Genomic DNA, 26,091 nt, shown 5'->3' with positions numbered 1-26,091 from the left:
TCAACTTAAACTTGCCCCATTCCCTCAGAAGTAGTTTAGTGTCTGCAGTTTCAGGGCTAACCTGATGGGAAGAGCACCCCATTCATTTTCCTTTTTTAACATCACCTATAGAGGGGATATAGCACCATGTAGTGAACAGACACCTAAGGCACACTCTCAGGGGGAAGACCCAGCATTCCTGCAGTGCAGTTTGGTGGAGAACCCGGGGGCAGTGCCCCATACCACTGTAGTTGCATATACCTCTCACACCATCCACAGAAATTACCTCAGCTTTGGAGCCACTTGGCCACCATGACAGAGCATCCACATTATGCCTCCCCGCATGACAGTGGATGCTAAATTCATACTCACCTAATGCAAACACCCACCACTGCCCTGTAGCATCTAGCTTAGCGCTTATCAGCACATATGTCAAAGGGTTATCTGTCCACACTTCAAATTTAGCCCCATACAAGTAATCTCTGAACTTTGCCATAACAGCCCACTTCAAAGCAAGAAACTCCAATTTTTGGATAGGATAGCGAGTTTCACTGACCTCCAGTCTCTGGCTCACAAAAGCCATGGGCTTTCTCACCCCATTGTGTTCCTAGTAGAGAACTGCACCTAACCCTTTGAAACTGGCATTGGTGTGAAGGAAGAAAGGCTTGCTTGGATTTGCAAAGGCCAGAACTGGGGCCTGAATTAGTCAGTGAACAATGTTCTGGAAAGCCCTGTCACATTCACTGTCCAAGCATGGCCCAAGTAGCACGAAGGCAGAAGTAGGCAAAATGCGGCCTGCAGAGAGATGTGGCCCGCCAGCCCATTGTATCTGGCCCAGGGGGCCCCTAAAAAATTTAGAAAATTAATATTTATCTGCCTCTGGCTGCCTGTCATGTGGCCCTCAATGGCTTGCCAAAACTCAGTATGCAGCCCTCCACCTGAAATAATTGCCTGCCCCTACACTAAGAGGTCATGCTGAACAGGTTCTGGGGCCCCCTCAGGTTCCTCCCTTCTCCATTTCCTGAATATTCTTTTCTTTTTTCTTACCTGGTAACCTCAAGTGAGATCATTTAATGGTTTAACAATGACAGCATCATTTTTCACAACCCACCAATAATAGCCAGTGAATCCCAGGAACCTTTTCAATCCTCTGTAATTTTTAGGCAGAGGCCAAGTAGCCACTGCCTGAATCTTTTCTGAATCAGTACCAACCCCCTTCTGGGATATCACATCCCTCATATACTTGACAGAAGTATGACAGAACTGGCATTTATCAATGCCCATTTTTAGTCCATAGGTTTCCAACCTCTCTAGCACCATTAACCTCTCTTTGTGCTCTTCTACAGTCCTATCAAACACAATTAAATCATCCAAATATACCAAAACTTGCAACAAATTCATATCACACACGGCCCTTTCCATAAGGTGCTGAAAGGTAGCTGGGGCTCCAGATATCCCCTGGGGCGTGCATTCAAACTGATAAAACCTCAATGGACAGATAAAAACAGTTTTCTCCTTGTCATCAGGCCCCAATGGAATCAGATAATATCCACTCCAGAGATCCAACACAGAGATCCAACACACCACTGACTCCTAAGTAGGCAGTCTAATGCATCTTGTACCCTAGGTACAGTTGTACTGATCTGTTAGAGTACAACTATTCAGGATGTGATAATCTATGCACATTTGGATTTTCCCATTCTTTTTCTGCACTACAACAATTGGAGAAACATGGGGGCTACAAGACTCAGTGATAATACTATGCTTCATCAACTTCTGCAGGTGGCATTGCACATCCTCCATCTCAGCCAGAGCAATCTTTCAAGAACACTCTCTAAATGGTCTGGCTTTGTGTTATATTATGCTCTACTGCCTTAGCTAATCCCACATCCCATTCATACAGTGAGCAACACCTTGGATCTCTTGCAGAGCTTCACTCTCAGACATTTCTTCCACTCTGGAGTCACTGGGGAGTCTCCAAAATTAAATCTGCCAGGGTCTATTTCTGAAGCCTTGGTTTCACCTGGGGGAGTTACCACAAGGCTGACTTCAACAAGGTCAGCAACCTTTTGCCCAGGTTCCACTATAATGTCTTGGTTGGTTTTATTGACCACCACCACAGACACCTGCTCACAATCCCTCCGAGGAATTGAAACCACACCACTGGGGATCAACATCCCTTTAGGCAGTTGTCCTTCACTGGGTGCCTCAATTACATCTGTTTTTTGTTCCACAATGGCCATTCAGGGAAGTACAAGTGGTACATAACAATTGGTAAATTCTCACAGACACCTTTTTAGGGGTCTTGTCTTCATAACTCAATACCCCACGACATATTTTATCTCTGCCTCTAGCAGAGTTGTTGATTTGTTTATATGCCAAGGCTCAGAGAGAATGCATCTTTAGGGTATTTAGATAGTCCTCCCCTGCTTGTTGTTAACAATATTGAGCCAGGACTTCAAAGAGATGGAAGTTAGTGCCCACGATCACTGCTGCATCCTGAATCCCCTTTGGGTCTGGGCACACCAGAGCAGCAGCAGTCACCTCCTCTTTGACCCCCATGACCTCCTCTGGAAACTTTAATCAGATTATAATAAAACCACTAAAGGGGTACTCTTCTTGGCACAGCCCACACAAGCCGGGACTGGTTTTGTTCAATATCTTCATCAACGACCTGGAAGATGGCATAGGGTGGGCGCACCCTCAGCTAGTTTTCAGATGACACCAAGCTGGGGGGAGTAGTAGATACATATGCTGGAGGGTAGGGCTAGGATTCAGAATGATTTAGACTAATGGGAGGATTGGGGCAAAAGGAATCTTATGAGGTTCAACAAGGACAAATGCAAAATGTTGCACCTAGGATGGAACAATCCTATGCACTGATACAGGCTTGGGCCTGACTGGCTGGGCAGCAGCTCTGCAGAAAAGGGCCTGGGGGTTACAGTGGACAATAAGCTGAATACAGCAAATGCTCTGTTATCTGGCATCCCCCAGGAATGGGGGATGCTGATTAATCAAATTAACCATGTCAGTGTGCCAGTGTACTATGTGTCCATGTCGGTGTGCTAGGGGAGAGGGAGGAGGGCCCCATGCAGGCTGCTTTGCCCTGGGCCACAGTTCACAAGGAAGAATCACAGCAAGTGGGACTCGGCTTGTGGCAGCAAAACTGAAAGTGGGACTTCCAGTTTCGCTTTTGCCACATCCCTTGGAAGATTGACAGATGCCGGTTAGTGGAGCTTTCCCGCTGGTAAAGTGCTGGATAACATGGCTTTTGCTGTATGAGTCAACAGTGTGTTGTTGTTGCAAAGAAGGCTAATGGCATATTAGGTTGCCTTGGTAGGAGTGTTGCCAGCAGTCAAGGGAAATGATTTTTCCCCTCTATTTAGTACTGGTGAGGCCACATCTAGAATATTGTGTTCAGTTTTGGGCCCCCCACTACAAAAAGGATGTGGACAAATTGGAGAGAGTCCAGCGGAGGGCAGCAAAAATGGTGAGGGGGCTGGGGCACGTGACTTATGAGGACAGGATGAGGGAACTGGGCTTAATTAGTCTAGAGTAGAAAAAAATGAGGGGAGATTTAATAGCAGCCTTCAACTACCTGAAGGGGGGTTCAAAAGAGGATGAAGATAAACTGTTCTCAGTGGTGGCAGATGACAGAACAAGGAGCAATGGTCTCGAGTTGCAGCAAGTGAACTTTAGGTTAGATATTAGGAAGGACTTTCTCACTAGGAGGGTAGTAAAACACTGGAACAGGTTACCTAGAGAGGTGGTGGAATCTCCATCCTTAGAGGTTTTCAAGACCTGGCTTGACAAATCTTTTGCTGGGATGATATAGTTGGGAGACGGTCCTGCTTTGAGCAGGCAGTTGGACTAGATGACCTCCTGAGGTCCCTTCCAGTCCTCATTTTCTGTTTTCTAAGTCCAGACCAGTCAAAGTCTGCATGGGCATGTGTCTCAGACTGATCTTAACATGACTGAAAAATGATGAGTGCTTGAGACCCACTGTCCAGCATTACAGGACACTTTTTCCTCAATCCTCATTTTGACTTCTGCTTGGTGTCCCACTAATGCTGTAGGGAGCATTCTAGGCAAACCCGGAGGGTGGGAATCTTGGGATCTCAGGGGTTCAGGCAACTCCCCAACCTTATCCCACTCTTGTTTCCCAACTCTGCCCAGGCAGCCCTCAATTTCTGCCATACCAGGGTCAGATTCTTAACATTCCCACACTTGCTAGCCAGATGCCTGTCCTCTTCACACTTGGAGCAAAACAGGGAACCACCATTATTCTTACAGGGTTGCAGGGTGACAGTCTCCTGGGAGACCCCAGTGACCCCAATGGACATGTAAGGGTTCAGACCTGTACAGCCTGCTTGAGAACACAGCCACTTGTTTCCCCAAAATCCCATACTGACATGGAACATCTTACATATCCACTACCAAGGCCCTAAGGACTGTGGACTTAGGGGTGGTCTTGCTATGGAACTGGATAGACTCCTTCATTGCTGGCCACCCCCCTTCCTCCTGGATCCCTTTTACCAGTTGACTAAAACCCGAGGGACTGGCTTTGGTTAGCAAGGTTAACGTTTACCAATATCCTTTCACCATATACCATTCCTATCAATACCCGGTTAAGTCTAGCCAGGTTTGCTCCTTCTCAGAGGTGAGGCCTTTGCTGACTATCAACTTTGGCAGCACCTTCTCCAGCTGCAAAACATAAGCTGAGGCTTTTTCTCATTTATCTTGGTAGGTACTATGAAAGTTAATGTACAATTCATTGGCCCCTTCTGCTCCTCCAAACATACCTAGTAAAACCTTAAAACACCCTTTGATAGTGATCACAGGATCATTACATTTTAATGCACAGACCACTCCAAAGGCTGGCTCCCTGAGGCTCTCCATTAGGCAGCACCATGTGTCCCAACCTGGTACATGCCACTGCATCAGGGTCTCTGATGCATGGGAATACCAGGCCTCAAACAGCTCCTTACTAGGCAATGGGAGATCCGCCCCTGAAAACACCCTAAGCTTCTTATACAGAACCGACTCTGGACGGGGCTGCACAGCCTCCTTTATAGGCTGCCCCAGTGCCATTGATCCAATGGCTCCCTCAGGGTTAGCTATGTTCATTGGGGGGAGGGGAATCCACCATCCCAGACACGTCTGCTTTGACCTGCTATTCCAACTTGACTACCCTTTCTGCATTGGTCACATCCCAGATAGGGGTAGGTGGATTCTAGCTCCTAAAAGTCTTTGCTCCCCCTGGCCATTCATGCCAGAGGATATTTTACCCAGATACAAAGCCCCATCTTTCCATGTGCAGAGCACATGGCCAAAACAACAGGAGTCATCTTGCCCACAAGGCCAAAAGACATGTTCTCCTTAGCAACAGGCCAGAGAAGCAGAAAGAGGGGAAAAAAAGATAAATACAGAAAAACATAGTAGACAGCAACCAAAGGCACATGCCCTGCCATACACAGCACAAGTGTGTGTTTGGGCATTACGCTAGTAAATTCTATGTATTTTTAATTTTGGCTAACCTTCATGCCATGGAGCTGCTGGTACAACCTGGCTGTACATGTAGCCATTCCACAGTCCTTCACCCATCTTTCTTGTCTTTTGAGACTAGAAACTCCTAGGAACAGTGACCACTTTTTACTTTGTGCTCAAACAGTGCCTAGCACTGTGGTTCTCAGTCTTGTTAGACTCAAGGCACTCCTCCGTAACCTTTGTGAGTTGAACAGCAGTCAGTTAAAAAACCTAGCTTATTGATTACAATGCAGAAGGGTTAGGAAGTGAGAAGCAGAGGAACAGTTGGGCAGGGAAGAGCATGAGCCTGCCTTTCCCTGCTTATCTTCTCACAGCTGGATTATCTCCTCAAACCCCCAGCACCTTTCACAGATTCATGCAGATTCACAAAAGTTTAGGGCTAGAAGGGACCTTGTGAGATCATTGGGTCCAGCTCTCCTGCTCTGCGCAGGAAAGACTACTGGGGTCAAATAACCGCAGTTTCAAAGGATCTTATGGCACCCTTGGGTTCCCTGACACCCTATTGAGAACCACTGACCAGCAGAAGGAGCTAACACTACGTGGCAGGACTGCCACGCAACTAGTACAATGTAGTGCTGCCCTGGCAATGGGGCAACAGTCACGGACACAAAGTGGGATGGCAAAGCAGAATTTCTCCTTCTCAGTTTAGGAACAATTTTAGGAACATTTCCCCCTAGTCTAGGTATTTCCATATTTCGAAGTTCCTTTCTAGTCACCAGTGTTTACTGTGAATCAAAGGCAGCTTCAAGCTTGCAAATTGCCAGCAAGGCTTTGCATTTCATATATCTGTGGCCCTACCTCCCGCAGGCCCAAGGCCCATGCAAGGCACAAAGAGCATATGCCACCAGTGGCTATGCATAGGGGGTGCACGTGCACCCCCTGAGAGCGCTGGTGCACCCCCTGACATATTGCACTCCCTGCTTAGGTGACAGGCAGGGGAGCAAGCGGGAGTGCCAGTGACCCCCCTATGAGCACCGGCTGGGGAGTGGGAGCGCTGCGGCCGCTTCCTGGACGGCATGATCGGCCACAGGGGACTCCCCCCAGTTGCTGACTGGGCATGCGGCCCCCAACTAAGGTGGCACCAGTCACTCATGTGTGTCATGTGTCACGTCACAGCCAAGTGGGTGACTTCAGAGCGCTGCTGAAGGAAACCATGAAGCAGGAGGGCCAGTTGGCACCTCGGAGCCTAACCCGCCCAGGGAGGCCTGAGCTTGTGCAGACAAGGGCTAACAGCACCTGAGCCAGCGGGCCGTTGCCCAGGGAAGTTCTCGCCTCCCTCAGCCAGCTGGGCTAAGGTGCCAGCCTGCCCCGCCAAGGCCAAGCCCGCCTCTCTCTGGTGGAGGGAAGGCAACGCTGCCCCCAGCTTGGACACGACTTGGTTGGCCGAAAGGAGAAGGCTCCCGCGGGCACTTCAGCCCCGCGGGCTTCTTGGGAGCGGCGGCGGCGGCGTCGGCGGTGGCGGCGGCGCCCGCGCCCTGCCCAGCAGGGGCCGCCCTGGCACCGGGTCGGGCTGGCTGGCGGGAGCGGAGCGGAGCGGGGCGGGGCCTGTGGGCGGCGGGCGGCGCTGGGCTGGGCTGGGCTCCGGCAGTGCCCCGCGGGGATGGAGCAGACGCGGGCGGGCGGCCGGTGCAGCGGCTGCCGGGGCTGAGCGCGCGGCCGTGCCCGCCTGCGGGGACCATGCTCTGCCCGGCTCTGCGGGCCCTCCTCGTAGCGGCGGCAGGTGAGCGGGGCGGGCCGGGCCGGGCCGGGCCGGGGCAGCGGGCCGCCGCCGCCCCCTGTGAGCCGCGTGGGACCGGAGCGGGGGCCCGCGCCCGTGCGGAGCTTAGGGCTGGTTCCCGGGCAGGCTCCGCGCTGCCGCCGGCGCCCGGGGGCGTTGAGGGAGGTGGTGCCGAGCCCGGGCAGGTGGCGGACTGAGGCTGTAGCCGGCCGGTCCGGACCGGAGCCTTCCGCGAAACACGCGGCTCGTGACATGACGGAGGGCGCGTGTTGCGTGGCCGGGGCTTGGCTGTCTGTTTGGCGACCCGCAACTCCAGCCTGTTGCTTGATGAAGGAAGCGCACAAATGCCCCCTTGTGAACCGTGAGGTTGGAGGTCGGTGCATCTGTGCTTTAGGCAGCTCCCTGCCGCTTGCCTGGTCATGAGTGACTGGTGCCTCCTGAATCTGGGGGCACCCGCAGAAGCCGCCAATGGCAACGGCCCTACCGACAGCATCAGTGTCGGCCGTCGGGGGGGGGGCACATGCACGCCCGCGCACCTGCTACCAGTCGCCTATGTAGAGTGTCTGGCTTCAGAAAATGAGGATGGTTTCCAATGGCAGAGGAAGATGCTCCTCTGCTCTGTAATCACTTCCGTCGACATGAGAGTCCAGGTTTTTCGGGGCAGCTTTGCAAAGATACTTTCTTTTTATATTAGTTCCTAAATAATCATGTCTGCTTTGCTGGTAAACATCCGCACCTGCATTAAAGCCCTGTTTTTTCTTGGTGGCATTTCCATGAGCTGAACAAGTAGGACAGCGGTGATCAGGAAACATTCAGAGATCCCTCAACTAAGTATATGCAACCAAGAGGGTGGGAGTTTGTCTCTCCAGGGTGGGACCTTCTAGTTTTTCAGTTTATTAGTTGCACAGTTGTAGCCACTGTGAAAGGTTGGACAAGTAACTGAAAAATAATCTGCCGTGGCACACAGAAACAAAAACAGGGTGGGAGAGAGATTCAGTTATTCATCAGTAAAGCATCTGTCTTCAGGACTGGTTGCACAGCCTTTTAAAATCCTCACTAGAAAAGATAGGCCTGATCCAACCCAGCCCAGCATGTTGGGAAAGTAAATTCCTACCACAAAGTTTTCATTTGGGGCCACTGTCCCTGAGAACACCTCTAAACGATACTGTCCAGCTGCATCTCTAGAAATTGGTAAGAGCTGCATACAAATAGGATGCAGAGATCTCAGACTGGATCTCCTCTTACCCTCTTCATGGAAAAGAGGGCTTGAGTAGCTGTTGGATGTGGTGCTACCCCCCTACCTTTTTTCCTCATGCCTTCTGGACTTGGCAGCAGCCTCTCTGTGTATCTGGAGTCTGCACTGGGGGACAGAGCCCAGATCCAAAAAATGCACATTTCCACACCCTGCCCCCAAGCCTGGTTCGCACTTCTCCCAAGAAAAAAGGAAAGGATTTTTTTATGATATCCTTTATTGGTCGAACGGTTACGTTGGGAGAGCTGTTTGGACAAGCTTTTGAGCGTGCAACAGTCTGCATTTACAAGGAGTCTTCACCGGACTTTAGCTCAGCCTGTGTCTGCCTCTTTCTTCGACCTGAGGAAAGGCACTTGATGCCCCAAAACATGTCCAATAGTTTTCCCAAAAAGAAGTTAAAAGAATGTTACGAAGGTTGCAAAGTGGAGCATCCAGAGGTCAGCAAATGTTAGATGATTGTGCACTCTTGATTCAGCCCCCTTGTACATATTAATTATGATATAGTCTATGAACAGCATGAGCCCCCGGCAGCTGAGGGGGCACAGCTGTGCCCAGCAGCAGGAGCGTGGCAGCAGAAGCCCAGTGAGTGGGGAGCTCCTGCAGATGCCACCAGCACAGTCAGTGGCATGGGGTGGCGAGTGCTGACCAAGAGTTGGTAACCACCTGCAGGCACCACTGGCAGCGGTGGCACCTTTTTGCAGGGGGTGCACCTCCACGTGCAGGGGGTGCACGTGCACTTGCGTGCACATCGCCCCTGATATAGTCTAATTACATGACCTCACACCATTTTTCTCCTGTCTCATGCTATGTATGGGCCAGGCTGATTCTGAGGATGAATCAGGGTTGTGTAGTGAAGGAAAGCATTGTCCACAGGACCTTTGCCTCAGTTGTTGCAGAAGTAGAAAGAAGCTTGTCTCTTCTGGAAGCTCTGGCATGGGTAGGGCTAGGCCTGTGGTAGTAGATTGGGGAGATGAGGAATATAGATAAACAAACCAAGGAAGTTGAGCAATTCCATGGAACACCAAGTGAAGTAACAGAGATGTGAATGATGTCAAAAGAGCTAAACAAGGGATTCAGGTGGAGACATCTCAGTCTTCCACCAAAGCCATGTTCCCTTTTCAGCCACATCAGTTCCCACTAGCAGGTATATCTCATAAACATGGTGGTTGGGAGGGGGAGATGTAAGGGAAATCCAGATTTGGATTAGAACAGGGATATCTAACCTGTGGCACAGGGAGCCTATGCATGTGGCACACAGCAGACTGGGGAGGGAGCAGGAAACACAGTGATAAATAGGACAGGGAGCAGAAAGCGGAGTGGCAGATCCGGCAATGGAAGGGAATCAGAGTGGCACTCTGAGGGTGTGGAGCTTAATGTGTGGCACACCTGCCAAAAAGATTAGCCCTTACTGACTTAGAAGAAAGAGTAAAGAAACTGAGACCTGGGAACACCAGCTGACGTCACTGGCAGCAATCAGGTAACTACACAGTGGAAGCTGGGTCATGCCCTTGTCATAATCATGTTCACAAGCAAGTAATTCCAATGGGTGAGGCCAAAGGTTGACATGATTGTGTGAAGAGAGCCAAAAAAATGGGTGTCTGAGGAATCAATATTACACAACTCTGATAACCTTCCCCACAAGGCATGTGATTAACGGTTTGATGGAGAGATGTTTCACGTTCCCACTTTCTCACTGATTTACCTGGGAGGTGGCAAGAGATCAGGATGGGACAATGACTTCAGACAATTACATTAGCTGGAGAACATAATGGCTCTAGTCACTTTATGTACACTTATAACCTGCTGTACTCTTTAATCGTAATTGGCATGGGAGAGAAGGAACAGCACCTGCAGTTTGAGTTAGGAAACAAGTCGGGGAGCTAGCCAAGATAAAACAAGATCTACGTGGTCAGCATAACTCAGCAGGTCTGCACCTTGGGCAGTGGTGGCACATGCACCAGAAGCTGCAGCTAGACTGGTGGCAGTTACAGCTGCTGTTTTTTGGCCCCCTGCCCAGTCATTGCCCAGGGCTGTTGCCCTAGTCACACCTCTTAGTTATACAGTATTACTGGTTTAGACCAGAGATTTGCAAACATCACACTCACCTCACACCCTAGCTGAATCCACTCATAAGCAGGCTGTTAGCTATTCAGGGGTAGATCTCACCATTTTGTGTTGGAGTTGCTTTACTTTGTACAAATACTTAAATATCCATTGAATAAGGAAGGGAGCATGGGTGGGTAGCCCAGTGGTCATGGCACTCACCTGGGAATATTAGGAAACTGAGGGTTAAGTTCTAACTCCAGTAAATATTTCCTTCTCTCAGTGGTAGAAAGATGGGTGGGCAGCTCTGGCAGGGGGAAGGCACAGCAACAGAGCGTGTGAAAGTGAAGGACATTGTGGGAAATGTAGTTTCTGCTGTGGGATTGGGGGAGGGAGGGAGGACGATGTCATGCACATTTTTGCTGCTGAAAACTTGGTTTTTTGTGGGTGCTGGACACAAGTGTCTGCAGCAAGATAATGAGGTGATATCTCTCCTCAGCAGCAGCAAACTCCCATCTACTCTTTCTGTGCCGCCACCACAGCTTTTCTCCTCTTTGCTGCCAGAGCCTAGGGAGGCAGAACCAGAGCCAGAGGCTTTGCAAGGAAGGCACAAGAGGAGGGGGGAAATGGAGAATGCCCAGAGCACAGTCTTGGCAAGTTATACCTCTCCTCCTCTCTCTCCCCCTTGTTTTGATGAGAAATTCCATCCATGAGAAAACGTCTAATGATAGCTATCTCCTTGCAAAAAAAAAAAAGTTTGCTTTTGATGACTGATGTTGTTTTGTGATGAAATATGCTTTCATTGGATAATTTCCAACCAAACCTATTTGGTTACTACATCTAACCCATCAAACATAAGGATGCAATATGCACATGAATCAGGCTACAGCCTAAAGCATCCTTGCTTATCCTTTTAACGGAATGAAAGGCTTTGCTCTTAATTGCTGGTGAACACAGTATGGAAATAGCAAGCATTAGAATATACAATACTTAAATGTTTAAGGGACCTGATCCTGCCAAACAAAGCATATGGATAGCTTTCTTGACAGGAGGAGGTCCAGTGACTTCCATGAGACGATAAGAGGATCAGCCATGCCTAAAAGAGCTGAAACATTCAAGCACAGTAGAAATGTTTGCCAGTCATCAATGTTCCAGTGAGGTGGCTGAGTAATATCCTTTTACTGACAGGCATTTGATTAAAGCCTTGAGACCACCTGAAGTGAAATTTTAGTGTGTGCAGACTGGTCCAACACTGACAGGTGTAAGAGAAATTTCTGGACATTGTCCCCAACTGATGGCTAGTAGCAGGAAATGGCTAGTAGCAGGAAATGCTGCAGGAATTTATTTAATTGCAGATAGAGAGCATTCTTTAAAATCTACTGCTGGGACTAGAAATTCATGCCAAGTCATGCAGCCCATTTTTAAATGCATCTGTGTCTTTCTGCTAAATGAAAGGTTCTCTCTTTTCTTTCTCTTCTGTGTTTGCACGTCGGTGCATGTGTGTACACATTTGGCCAAGTTCAACTATGGTATTTCAGAAACTGATCTATGAGAGCATTACAGTTTCATTGCATTGCTGAAAGATAGCTTAGTGATTTCACTTATCATTAAGACTTCATTACAATTACAAAATACACCTTAATTACTGTAATAATTATAACAGTTCATATGAAGGATGTATTCATCTAGTTTACAGTAGATTAAAGTTTAAATAATAAATGGCTGACAAGTCCAACAGGTTGCTTTTTACCGTGGGGAAAAAACATTCTACTGGCATGCATGTAGCTGTCTGTAACACATACAGCCCATGTCTGTAATATGCTAACAGCATTGTTTAACCTTTTAAAAAATGTTTTGCATAGTACCCCAAAAGTGTGACCAAGTAAACAGTCGGAAGTGCATTTCTTTTAAATGATATTTGTTTATTGGCAAAATCGAATAAATCAACCCAAAGCCAGAGACTCCATTGTAGTTTACAGAACCAGCAGGCACCCATCTATGTAAGAGAAGACCCTGGGACCTCTAAATACTGGCTGCGTTGCGCTCTAGTTGTGCAGCTGTTACATTCATGTACACATTGTTTACTCATATATATTGTAAGCTTTGCATCTCAGCTTGGTAGAAAATAGCAATTCTTATAGCACAGCACAGTGGCAGGATACATGCAACATTTTGCTGTAACTGCTCAGTGGAAAATCCTGACAGAAGATGGCTTTAATAAAACATGTGTCTACCCACGTGCTGGTATGATGCTGTTGTGGAAAAGGAAAAAAAAATCAACTTTTCTAACATATTTGTACTCTTTCAGTTAGGGTTGACAAGGCCAGGGAAGTAGCACATTTGCTGTCAATTCCATTTCAAAACATAAGGTGCCACCAGCTTTCAGGTTTCACCTTGAATTGAGTAAAGACTGGTGAAGCCTGAAAGCTGTTGGTAACTTCATACAGCATATTCTGAACCCAAATACATAACATACATATAGCTGGTTGCATATAGCCAAACGCTCAGCACAGGTGCTGCAATGCCTAATTGAGCTTATACACACATTTTCATTCCAGGGGTTCATTTTTAGTTGCTTGTGATTTTTTTTTTCCCCCCCCAGGCTAAAGTCGGGCAAATCTATTCTCCATCCAGCAGGGAACTTTGTTTGGAAGGTTTAAGCCAAAATAAGGGGGGGGGGGAAGAGCGGGGGAGTAGGAAAAAATGAGGAATATGGACTTCTTGCCCCTCTCCCTATCAACCTCCAAAAGTGTTCAGAGATCTCAATGAAAGCTACTGCTGCAGAAGTTTGGTATTTTGACATGGAGGTAGACAGAGATGTACCTTTCAGAAATTAAAGGCCAGATTTCACACTCCTGTGGATCCCCTGTGCATACTAACATTCATCCTGCCAGTTCCACACACACCAAACAATGCATGTAGCCCTTAGTCTACAAGTTGAGCAGAAGGCCTGTTAGACATTTGACAGCACTTTGAGTGATGGGATTTTGCTCTGTAGTGTCCAGTGGATTTGTCTAACTACGTACAACATTATGCTTAATCAGTAGGAGAATAACCTGTAGAGAAGCTCATTACTAGAGGTAAGGCACCAGATTAGGTAGTCATTGAAGGTTCACGTGTCAGGATGATCATCTCTCATTCCCCATATTTCCCCAGCAGCCTTGATCCATTTTCCAAATGCAGGTGTTTCCTGGTTTTGTAAGTTTGCATTCAGGCAGCCAGAAGAGGACACACTCTTCTATTAGAAGTAGAGAAGGTAAAGCCAGGTGGGTTCGTACTGATTGGCTATACTCCTTAATGTCTGGCTCCTTTCAGACACTTGGATAGTTTAAATAAGGATGAACCTGTATTGAGGACAGGATTCTCTGCTAGCTGACCTCCTGAGGTCCCTTCAAGCCCTATTTTTCTGTGATGCTGTTATTTGAATACAGCCAATGAGATTAGCTCTGAATTCAAAGAGTTTTAACCCCAACAGTTACAATAGGATTCTCCAGCTCCTCCCACTGCAGCACTTCTCCTTTTGAGCTCTAGCTGTATTCAGCCACAAAAACGAACTTTTTTCATTCTGAATAGTTTGGGACTGGGTCAACCTGAAAATCTATTTATTCCTTTCTCCCTGCACCCCATCTCCCACAGGTCCACTTGCCCAGCTGAAAAACCAATTATTCACACAGTCTTAGTCTCTGGCCCTTTGGGCATTTACTTTCATCCTTGCAGAAATGATGGATAAGAGCAAGTCAAAGTGGAAACAATAGGAGTCTCTGGGTATTAATGCCAGTCCTTCAAAAATGAGGTGTGCAGCAGTGCACTACCATTGGTCTGACTCTGAACTAGGCAAGAGAAAATTGAGAACTACTCTGTAGTGCTCTTATCCCAGGATGTCCTGCTATGTACCCAAGAGATCCAAGGAAGAGGACCATGCTCCCCACCACAGAGGAAGGAAAAAACCTCCATGCGAGTGTGACCATAGGTAAAATTCTTTTCTGACCCCAAATGATGTGGTGACTGGTCTTACCCAGAGTAAAGGAGCAAGACCCTGTAATCAATAACATCCAAAATTTTTTAAGTCCCAGCAGGAGCACTGGCATACCTCAGTCAAAGTCCTCACCCTTGGCTGTTTTATATGTTGGCTGTTTCTTCGGAAAGCAAAAAACAAACAAACAAACCACATAATATAGCAACAGGAAGGAGGAAACAAATCCTTCCTAGCCCTATGTGGCAACCAGCAAAACCCTGAAGTATGGGGAAAACCAAACATCCTCCACTCTACGCTGCAACTTGGTGATTATAAGCACAACCCCACACATCAGGTACCTTGAATGGAAAGCTAGAACTCTCCTCTGTCATCCTATTCCTTCTGTAAATTTATCCCATCTCCTTTAATCTTCATTCATAACCAAGCCAGTTGTGGAGCTCTGCTTCGTTCTCTACCTGCTCTGAGCTGTATAACCCTTCTCCTGGGCTGTATAACCCTTCTCCTATACCTATTGCTCTTAACAACACTCCAGCCATTATTACATCATCCCTGACCAATGCTTGTCCAGACTCGCCTTGAACACCTAGGCTAGGGGCAGACATTCAGAAAGCCTGAACCTGAATTGATTCAATCTTTTGCAGGTTAGTCTAACCTGGCTAGGCTAAATCACTTTGTAAGTGTACAGACATCCCCTCTGGACTGAAAAAAATCAGGCACATGCCTGAAGTGGCTCAGGCTAGAAGCCGGGGGGGTGCTAGAGTAGCCCTCCCTTCGCTTCAACAAAGCTGAGCTGAGTGGGTCATGGCCAGATCCGGGCAGGATGCTCTGATTATTTACCCCCCCCCCCCCCAAGCTGTCCAGCAGGGAATGTTTATCATCCCTAACTCAGTGTTTATCAACCCATTAAGAAAACAAAGCCTCTCTCCATTAACTAATGCAGCTCTTCTTAAACAGCTCTTTCAAGGAAGGACATTAAGCTACATGTTCATAGAATCATAGAAGTAGGGTCGGAAGGGACCTTGTAGATCTTTAGGTCTGACCCACTGCCTGGGCAGGAAGAAAACTGCGCTCAAATGACCCCAGCCAGGTAGGCATCAATTTGTGTTGATTAGCTCCAAAAAGCCTGCCTGCCTTTGTCGTCTCCGACAGCATGGACTGTAGTCAGCATGTGGTCTGCTAGATAATACTGAGCTAGATATGCTGTCTGCATAAGGCAAAGGGTGGGGGGAATAATCCCTGCTTAGCAGGGAGAAGCCAGGCGACATTCTGTGCCTGCAAGTCTTCCCTGAGCTCCTGCAAGGGAGCAGATGGGAGGGGCCAGCTCTGCTGTGGAGCAGAGAGCATGTTGTGATGTTGGGGGACTCTGGTTTATCTTAAACCAGCAAGGGGTCTGGGACAGACATTGCATGAACTGGTTTGACCCAAATCAGTTAAGTCTGATGCTATATTCAACTAGGTTTATCTCATACCGGTTTCAGGCATTTTCAAACTGGTTTATGTGCACTGAACATCTGTTACAGATTTAAACCAGTTTCTGATCATCACTTAAACCAGTTTATATGTAATTTTTGTCCCTAGCCCTACAGTGATGAAGACTCCACAACTTCCCTAGGCAGTCTATTTCACTGCCTCACTGTTCTAACGGTGGATAAGTTTTCCCTGATATCCAATCTAAATCTATTTTATTGCAGTTTCAAGCCATTGCTATGCATCCTGCCCTCAACATCATGGGAGAACTATCTCCCCTCTTCTTGATGGCAGGCCTTCAGATATTTGAAGACTGCTTATAATGCCCTCTCTTGACCACTTTTTCTGCAAGCTTTTCTCTCATGACAATAGGTTATTGGCTCAGAACCCTAACACTGATTAGGGTTGATTTCACTGCTGATGAAAGCACATGTCAAAGGTGAGAGAGATCATATGATAAAGGTTTTTGCTATAATTTTTAATCAGTGAATGTAATGGGAAGGGCATGAGAACCCCTAAATTGGTTTTTTTTTCAAGTTGACACCTATGCAGCTCTACCACCTCAACCACTGATGGAGCAGAGCAAGAAGTTCCCCTCTACCTGCTGTCTGAAATCTTTTAGCAACTGCAGCCTCCCATTGCTACCACCAACAGCAATTGATATTCTAGGGGGAAATAAAACAGAAACTGCAGGTTGATGGTTCAGTAGCTGCTTTCACAAGCTGGCAATGGGAAGCTTGATGAGAACCAAATGTAGGTCAATTAAAAAAAAATGTAGCTGGCTCTCACTCCTGTATTTCAGGTTCAGGTCTACTCCACATGAACTTTGTGGAAGCTTTGAAAGGAGTTGTGGTAGGAATTGCACCAAACTCCTACTTTGGATTTTTAAATGTTCTAAATCCACTGCACAAGTTAATTTTTTCCTGTGTTGCTAAAGCTAAGCCTAAGGAAAGCTTGGTTCCAGGTTGTATTTAATAGTGAAGTTGATAACCTTGTTTTTGTGGTGGGTTGTAGATTGATAGATTCATAGATTGTTAGGGGCTGGAAGGGACCTGGTAGATCATTGGGTACAGTCCCCCTGCAGTAGGCAGGAAAAGACAACTGGGGTCAAGTGACCCCAGCTAGGTGATTGCCCAGTCCCCTCTTGAAGATCTCCAGGGTAAGTGACTGCACCACCACTGGATGGAGTTTATTGCACAGTCTGGACACCCTGACTGTGAAGGAGTTTTTCCTGGAATTGAGCCCGAAGCGGCCTTCCAGGAGTTTGTATCCACTGCTCCTGGTCTTCCCCGGGGTGCCCTGGAGAAAAGCTGTTCACCAAGTTCTTGATGTACTCCCCTGATGTAGCAGTAAACTGTTACTAAGTCCCTTCTCAGCCTTCTGTTCTATAGGCTGAAGAGGCCCAAGTCCCTCAGCCTCTACTCATATTGCTTGTCTTGCAAGTCCCTGATCATATGGGTGGCTCTTCTCTGGACCCTCTCAAATTTTCCCATGTCCTTGTTGAAGTTCGACGCCCAGCACTGGATGCAGTACTCCAGCTGCAGTCTCACTAGTGGGGAGTACAGTGGGAGTATCACTTCATTGGTTTTGCATGAGATGCAACAGTTAATGCATGCCAGAATGTTGTTTGACCTGCTGGCTACAGTATCGCACTGCTGGCTCATGTTCATGCAATGGTTGATCACTACCCCTAGGTCCCTTTTGGCTGTGGTGCATGTCCAATTCTCACCACCGAGCCTGTGGGTACGTTGGGAATTGTTTGCCCCCAGATGAAGCACCTTACACTTCTGAGTGTTGAACTTCATCTGGTTTTGGTCCACCCAGCTTTCCAGCCTGTCCAGGTCCGCCTGTATTTGCAACCTATCTTCTGGCATGACCACGCTCCCCCATAACTTGGTGTTGTCCGCAAACTTGGCCAGTAAGCTTTTCACCCCCATATCCAAATCATTGATAAAGATGTTAAAAAGCACCGATCCAAGCACAGACACCTGAGGGACACCACTGGCCACTTGTCGCCAGGATGACACAGATCAATTTATGAGAACTCTCTGAGTCCTACCATGTAGCCAGTTTTCCACTCACCAAACTGTTGAGCAGTTAAGCCCACAGTCTTCTAGTTTTTCCACAAGGATATCGTGGGATACTAAATCAAAAGCCCTTTGGAAATCTAGGTATATAATGTTGACTTTCTCTCCCGTGTCCAGGTGACAAAAGACCTGTTCGTACAAGGAAATGAGATTAGTTAGACAAGACCTACCCATGACAAAGCCATGCTGGCTGTCATTCAGAATCTTACCCTCAATGAGCGTATCATACATAGATTCTTTAATGAATTTTTCCAGAATTTCCCCGGGGATGGAGGTTAGGCTGATTGACATGTAGTTGCCTGGGTCCTCCCTCTTTCCCTTCTTGAAGATGGGCACAATGTTGGCCCTGTTCCAATCATCACGGATCTCCCTTGTGTGTCACGATTTCTGAAAGAGTTTTGCCAGGGGGTCTGCAATGACCTCAGCCAGCTCTATCAGCACCCTTGGGTGAAGTCCGTCCGGTCCTGCTGACTTATAAATGTCTAGCTTTTCTAGTTGGTTTTGCACCAGCTCAGCATCCACAGTGGGAAGGCTGTTATTCCCACCATGCCCTCTGTAATCCGTATCTTGCTTGTCTTTCCCACTGATCCATGAAATACTGAAGCAAAATGGGCATTTGGCAGTTCAGTTTTTTTCCTGAGTGTCCATTACCAGCTGTCCTGAGGTGTTCCCCACACTTCCATTTGTTTTCCTTTTGCTCCCTACATACCTAAAAAAAAGACTTATTGTTCTTGACTCCCTTGGCTAACTTAAACTCTGTCGCTGCCTTGTCTTCCCTAATTATTTCTCTTCAAGTGCAGACCACTGTTGTATAGTCCTCCTTGACAACTGTCCCTAGCTTCTACTGTGTGTATGCCTCTTTTTTTTTTTTCTTTTTCAAGAGGACCACAATGTCCCTATTGAGCCAGGAGAGCTTGCCAGCCCTTCTCCTACCTTTCCTCTTCATGGGAACGGTTTTCTTTTGTGCTTTGAGGATTGTGTCCTTGAGGAACGACCACTCTTCATGCACCCCATTTGCCTTCTGTGCCTAGTCCCGTATCACTTCCCCTACTAATGTCCTGAGCCTGTTTGAAGTCAGCATTTCTGAAGTCCATGACTTCAGTCCTGCTAGTTGATTTGTCAGTATTGCAGCAGACAGTGAACCTGATGAGCTCATGGTTGCTGTCGCCCAGGCTACCCTCGATGTTCAAGCCACGTACCAGATGATCTCCTTTGGCCAAGACCAAGTCTAGGAGAGTGGTTGGCCCTTGCACTTCCTGGGTCAGAAAGAGCTCCTCGATTACAATTACGAAGCTAAATGACCGATCCAACCTAGCCGAGTGTTCTTCCCAATCTGTGTCTGGGTAATTGAAGTCGCCCATGACAACCAAGTCCCTTGCACACACAGCCTCTGTCAGTTCTCGAGAGAACTCCAGATCAAGCTCCTCTTCTTGGTTCGGTGGTCTGTAGTAAACACCCACAGTTAGGTTTCTCTCACCTTGGCCTGCCCCCAAAGTTTGACCCAAAGGGTTTCAAGCTGCTTATCTTTGGAGCCAATGTCAGTCTCCAAAGAGGTGTACTGCTCCCTCACATAGAGAGCTACCCCTTCACCTTTTCTCCCTGCTCGGTCCCTTCTCTGCAGGGTGTAGCCCTCTATGGCTATGCTTCAGTCATGTGAGGAGTCCCACCAGGTCTCCGTAATCCCTACCAGGTCATATTGCCCACTTGAGAGCAAGAGGGCTAGCTCCTCTTGCTTGTTCCCCATGCTTCTGGCACTGATGTACAGGCAGCTGAGGCCCCCAACTGACACCCTTGATTTCCTGACACGCTGTCGGAGAACCGTTCGTTAACATTTTCAAAAACAGTTGTGTTAGTGTCCTTCACGTGAGATCTTTCCTGTGACAGTCCCCAGGCATGCTCTACTTGGAGTCTTCCCATCCCCCAGCAAAGTCATTTTAAAGCCTTGTTCAGTTGATCAGCCATCCTGGCTGAGAACAGGGACTTACCTCTCCATGTGAGGTGGATGCCGTTTCATCCCAGGAGTCCTCTCTCCCTGAAGTGCGTGCTGTGGTCAAAGAAACCGAAGCCCTCACAGTAGCACCACTGTTGGAGGTGTCTGTTTACTTCTTCCACACAGCCTTCCCTCTTGGGTCCGTGGCCTGCAACAGGCAGCACAGAAAAAAAAACTACTTGAGCCTCCAGTCCCTTGAACCCAGCCCCCAGAACCCTATAGTCACTCATGACCCAGTCCAGATTACTCCTGGCCATGTCATTCATGCCCACATAGATGAGGAGCATGGGGTAGCAGTCAGAGGGACAGACAAGCCTGGGGATCCTCTCTACAATGTCCTGGATGTGGGCCCCAGAAAGGCAGCAGACCTCTCGGGCCAAGGGGTCCAGATGGCAGACAGGTCCTTCCGTGCTCCTCAGAAGAGAGTCCCACCCCCACCACTACCCAGTGTCCCCTCCTAGGGGTGGGAGTACTTGCCTTCTGAGTACTTATTTCCCTCTCTGGTGTCTGTGTTGGAGTCTCCTCATGTGTGCTGGGGGGAGTGTACCTGTTATGCAGCGTCAGGGGAGTAGTAGCTCTAGCTCTGCATGCTGTGGATCTGGAGACTACTGTCTTCCAGGTAGCTCCGGGAGGGTCTTTGTGGCCAGTCTTCTTCGTGGCCACCTTCTCCTCCACCTTCTTCTTCTCTACTTCTTTTTCCTGGAGTAGGGCCTTGCAATAGCTGTCGATGTAATCTTCATGGGCCCTGATGGTGCGTAGCTGATGTACTTCCCCCTCAAGCTCCCACACTCAGCCCTCCAGAGACTCCATCAGGGAGCATACCCTACAAGTGGGGGTGGCCCCATGTGCCGTTGCCAGCAGCCATGCCAGGCAGCTCCCACAGTCCAGGGCCATGGGCTCTGTCTGGGTGGAGGTCCCAGCGATGCCGGGATGCCTGCGGGTACGACGAGTTGCCGCCATGCCCAAGAGCGATTGTGTGGTAATGGACTATGCTACTACCTGCAAACTGGTCAGCGAACTGCCAACAAACTGTTTCCCCTCTTGGCACTCTCTGTTCACTGGTTCCCTGGAGATTCGCTGGCTGGAGATTAGGGCAGAAGAAATGGGATCAACTGGTCAGCTGGCTTAATTTAATAGTTTTTAGGGGCTGGAAGGGACTTTACAGATCATTGGGTCCAGCCCCCCTACACTTGGGTAGGAAAGACCACTGGGGTCAGATGATCTGAAGAAGATGGGCATCAAGATGCTTTTTGAAGATCAGGGTGGGGGACTGATGCTAAAACAAGCTGCTAGTGAACACAGGCTTTCTGCTTCCAGGTGATTCTGTACAATGTAGCATAGCCCTCTCTTTGCTCTTCTGAATAACGGCATCAGTGCTTGCTTTGTTCTTGTTCCACAACAATGCTTCATTAGCTTTGGCCAGCCATCCCCCTATTGCTTTTAGTGATCCAGTTACTTCAATTACAGCCTCTCTTCCTGGAATGCGTTCAGCTGCCTTTTGAAAACGCGTTATGCTGCCATGATTAGAAGCAAAGTACTGATGGTTTTGCAGAGCCACTGTAAATGAATTATAAGGAACTTCAAAAGTACATTGTGCTTGTTTGGTTCTGTGCTCTGGATCACTGCATAGAAGCCAGCAAATTACATGAGAGGAGGAAACCATATGCCTAATTGATTGAGATAATTACTGTACTGGCAGTGCTCCCCCCCTCACTCCCCCCCCCCCCCTTATCCCCCTTTTTGTAGATGCTGTTAATGGAATTTAGTAGAGTTCTAGAAATCTTAGCAGTGGCATTGCAAAAGGACCTTAACTTGACTGAAGGCTGAGCCCAATCCATAACATGCAATAGGAGCCTCATTACCTGAGGCTGAATTGGGCTCAAAATGGGTTTGATTTTATGTGAGATTCCAGTTGAAGACTACTATGATGCACAGACCTGCAGAGAGGATGGTCAGGGATTCCAGACATCTGTCACCCTCATGTTGCAAAGAAGATAACCATCTTCTAGGGCATCAATGTGGTATGCTGATTCAGCCAGGGCACCCAACAATAGCAAGACACCAGTAGCTGTGAATCTAAAATAATGCACTCATGGTAGAAGATGGCCAGAGAAGTTCAGCTACTGCAGAGAAGCACATCTGGGGTTCAGCAGACCCCGCTTATATGTGGTTGAGGAGATGAGTATGCAGCTCAGGGCAGCAGGTTTGTACTTCCCCAGTCCTGTGTTTTATAGTTAGGTTTCCTTAAATACAGACAATGGAATAAAAGAAGCAAGTTCATCTCTCCAGGGCTGGTGGCTTTTCCTTATGGAAGATGCAACCAAGCCTCATGTAGAAAGGCAATACAAAGGAAACATCAGAGCTAATCCTGTGTGGAAAGCAGGGAGCAAAACTGTACAGCATGGTGCCTATTGAAGTCAGTGGTATTATTGCAGCCCAGATAGTCTAGCATCTGGCAAAGTAGATCGTTGCTTACAAAAGTTCATGCCTCTCACTTAGTTGCTATCTTAGTTGCTCTATCTTCTACCAGTCGAGAAACAAGTGCATAAAGAATGCCTAGCAGCCCCAGAACCTGGTCAGTAATTTAGACTGACCCAAACAACTTGTGATGGCAGTTTCCCCTCTAGGTGTCAGTCAGATATTTTGAAGATGGAGGAAATTTCTTGCAACATTTAAAATCCATCAGCAGGTTGTGAGTGAACATTTCCATCTCTCGGACTTCACATGGCTGTACTATTGGGCTTCAGTTTTCTGCTCTAATTTTAGCTGTTAATACATTAGTTTACTTGCATCACCTATTTAAACATCTCTCCTGCAGACAGTTTGCAGACTCAGGAAATCAAATCAGTTAATTAGTTTAATAATTAGGAGTCACATCCACCCAAAACACCCACCTATAATGACAGCATACATATGCCTGAGGGTTTGTGGGAATAAGCCCTAATTTGTTGAGCTGTTCAACAGGACATTTTGTTATTGAGCAAGAATACCTTATGCTATACTGTACTATGTTTGTCTCCTCTTACGTCAGAACAGGTTATACCCAGAGATTCTTTTTTTGTAATGTGCTAACTTAGATCGTCTTTCAGTTTATCCCTCATTTTTTAAAAAGTCTCACAGTTTGATTTGCTAAATACCTCAGATCACTGAAAAAGAAGCAATAATCAGAGAAGTCACAGATAATAGGGCTAGAAAGGACCTTGGGAAACCACTGTGCTTCCCCCTGCTCCCAGGCAGGATACAGACACCATCCAAAATGAATGACTGCTGCTTTACTTACAGTATGTGACACTTTATCTTCTCCCAGCACAGATTTGATTTTTTGACTCCTAATGGCATTTGTATTTGCTATAGCCAATTTCCAACACAACACTGGACAATGGTATGAGTCTAAAATAATGCAAACTAGTTTATTTCTAGTCTCAAAGCAGCTTCAGAACATATGCAAAAAGTACAGGAATTCTTCCAGACATCCTCTACTTAAACTGAGATGTATACCACAAAAAAAATTAGGTGCCCCCCATTCTTTGCCTAATACATTAATCAAAAGATTTTTTAAAATACAGATTCCTCCTGCTCACTCTTTAAAAGACTTTAGTAACGCAGAGAACTTTGCTTTGCCAGAGCAAGATGAAACTAAAAAGTTTGCCTAGTGCATAATGAGACACTTCATATAATCACATTTTTCCATTGTCCATCATAGGTAGAAAAGGAGGGAAGTATTTATCATACTAATATTTTTTTCTTTGAACTGAAAGAGAAATTGTATCTCCATCATTATTTTACTCCTGAGATGATAAACCTAGTCATCAGCTATCACAGTATAATAGCCCTCAATTCAACAGTTGTTGGTTTTCTTAGTGTAGCTACTGTCATGTTTTAAAGCACAGCTATATATTTTTTTCCACTTAACATTCAAAGCTTTAACATTTCAAGTAAATGTAAAGACCAACAAACTCAAGGGCAGTGCTGAAGAAGCAGTAATGAGCTGTTTTGTTCTTTATATTCTATTTTCAATTGTTTAGAGAGTTCTGAGAAGGACACAAGGGGAGAATGGAGCTGGATGCTTTTTCTATTAGTTCAATTAATTTGATGAAGAGCTCTGACACTCCTGTTTTCTTCTGCAAGGAGTTCTTGGTGAGGAACACATGCTTTGCTCAGGTGGAAATGGAGAGAGCTTATATTTATGCATGCCATACTGGAGCATTAGTAGGAGTTGTTAACCACTAGGATACATGAGCTTTGAACATACAAGATTCTTTTTAGCACCTGAGTGAAACACCAGAAGCACCAGCTTTCATTTTTGGAGATTCTCTAATGTTAGGCAAGATGGGCCAGCACATTGGCATAGAAGGCCTTTAGGTAGTGCAGCAGATATACTTCTATTGATTCATGAGACCTATAAGGTGGTACATGGGTGGGACAGAAGAACTGCCAGACATGAGGTTTGTACTCAAAGGGCAAGGGACTTCACGGGTTGCCTAAAGACTTTCCCACTTGGATTTCAGACTTATTTTTTTTGCATTGAGTTACAGCCTAAACACAAGAGAAAGAAGCTGCAGCTAGTCACATCCTCTTCCTAAAGGTTAGGCCCTTAGGCTTTGCATAGATGTTGTGGCTAGAATTTTGGGGGGTTAGATTGAGTTAAAAATGGTCAGTTGGGGTAGGGGGAGGGGCGGGTGGGATGAAAGAGCTTGGGGGAAACTGGGGTCTGCATGGGGACTTAGAGGGATCAGAGAGGCTCCACCTCGTCTTGCAAACCACTCTTGGAGCTGGCTTTACCAGTGTTTACTGGTCATGGGAGCCTGATTGAAATAAGTTGGGTAGGTGGAGGAGCAGATAGATTTGGAGGGGTGTGTGGGGGAGCTTGGCAGCTTCACGGGGGGGGGGGGCACTTTCCCCAACCCAGGACTGTACAGAAGTTCCAGGAAGATTTGATCCATCAGAAACTGGCTGACCCAATCTAATTTAACTGTACCTTGGGGGTGCACTAAGTTAGATCAGTTATGGCTAGACTGGTCTAACTGAACATGTCCCTAGCCTGGGGGCTGTGCTTTTCCTACCCCCTGACAGCACCAGGCTGTTTTTGGACCCATGCCCCTCCCCCCCCAACAAACAATCCACCCCCTACAAGCCAACCCCTCCCCCATCCTGCCTGCCCCTGCCCCCACCCCAGCTTACTTCTATCAGCTCCTGGCACCAGTGAACACTGGTAAAATAGGCACCTGGAACAACTTGCAAGATTTGGGGTTTGGTGGGCTCAGGGTCGGGGAATACAAGTTGTCCATATGGGAGTAGGGGGAGGGGCCAAGGAACTTTTGTTGAAACCTGAAATACATATTGTTTTTTAAAAATTGCTCTTTAGTGGTACTATTCAGGTATAAGGTCTATAACAGTCCAGTTAGACTCACAGGAACATGGCCTCACATCACAGGAGAGAGGAGTCCAGAAGCCCTATATAGCATGCTCCAGACACAGAACTGCCCTGGTCAGACTTCTTTGTATTCTATGGTTCTGTGGTGTCTAAGGGAATGTACAGACATTTGGGAAAGTTAGGGGGAAGTTAGATTGCTTTAAAAATGGCCACCTGATTTAACTTGCTTTGCCTACATGCTGACCTTACATTCAGATCCCTAGTTAGATCGATCTAAGTGTGAACTATACAGAAATTCCAGGAAGGTTAGCTTGGTCTAAAACTGGCTGACCTGATCTAATTTAACTGTACCTTGTAGGTGCACTAAATTAGATCAGGTACAGCTAGATAGTTCTAACTGCACTTCTGTACATGTTCCCAGTGCAGCCCTTGGGCTGGGATAGACCAGCTGCTGGCCTCAACCCTGTGGTTGCGCCTTTCCTACCCCTTGCCAGCACTACTGCACACTAGCACCAGTGCACAGGTTTTTAGTTACACTTACTGCGCTGTAGCAAGTTACTGTGCACTGTTATTAGCCTACTGTGCAGTTAGCATCTCGTGTAGACGTGACTAGTGCGAAGCAGTCCAATCTTGGAGAAATGCTTAATTAGTGGCAGTAT

General features: G+C 47.2%; 1 protein-coding gene across 1 annotated transcript in view; it reads left to right on the top strand.

Moving 5' to 3' along the window:
- The first annotated feature begins 7,112 nt into the window (after nucleotides 1-7,112).
- PARM1 (prostate androgen-regulated mucin-like protein 1) overlaps nucleotides 7,113-26,091 on the top strand; it is a 65,979-nt gene continuing 47,000 nt past the window's right edge. Inside the window, exon 1 of the mRNA XM_059722356.1 lies at nucleotides 7,113-7,246. Within this exon, the coding sequence (XP_059578339.1) occupies nucleotides 7,204-7,246 (43 nt within the window). The 5' untranslated portion in view covers nucleotides 7,113-7,203. The remainder of the gene's footprint in view (nucleotides 7,247-26,091) is intronic.

This window comes from Alligator mississippiensis, chromosome 2 (genome assembly GCF_030867095.1).
Source record: "Alligator mississippiensis isolate rAllMis1 chromosome 2, rAllMis1, whole genome shotgun sequence".
NCBI classification, from domain to species: domain Eukaryota; kingdom Metazoa; phylum Chordata; order Crocodylia; family Alligatoridae; genus Alligator; species Alligator mississippiensis.
The sequence above is the reverse complement of the archived record's forward strand: the minus strand, read 5'-3'. Positions and strand labels throughout refer to the sequence as shown.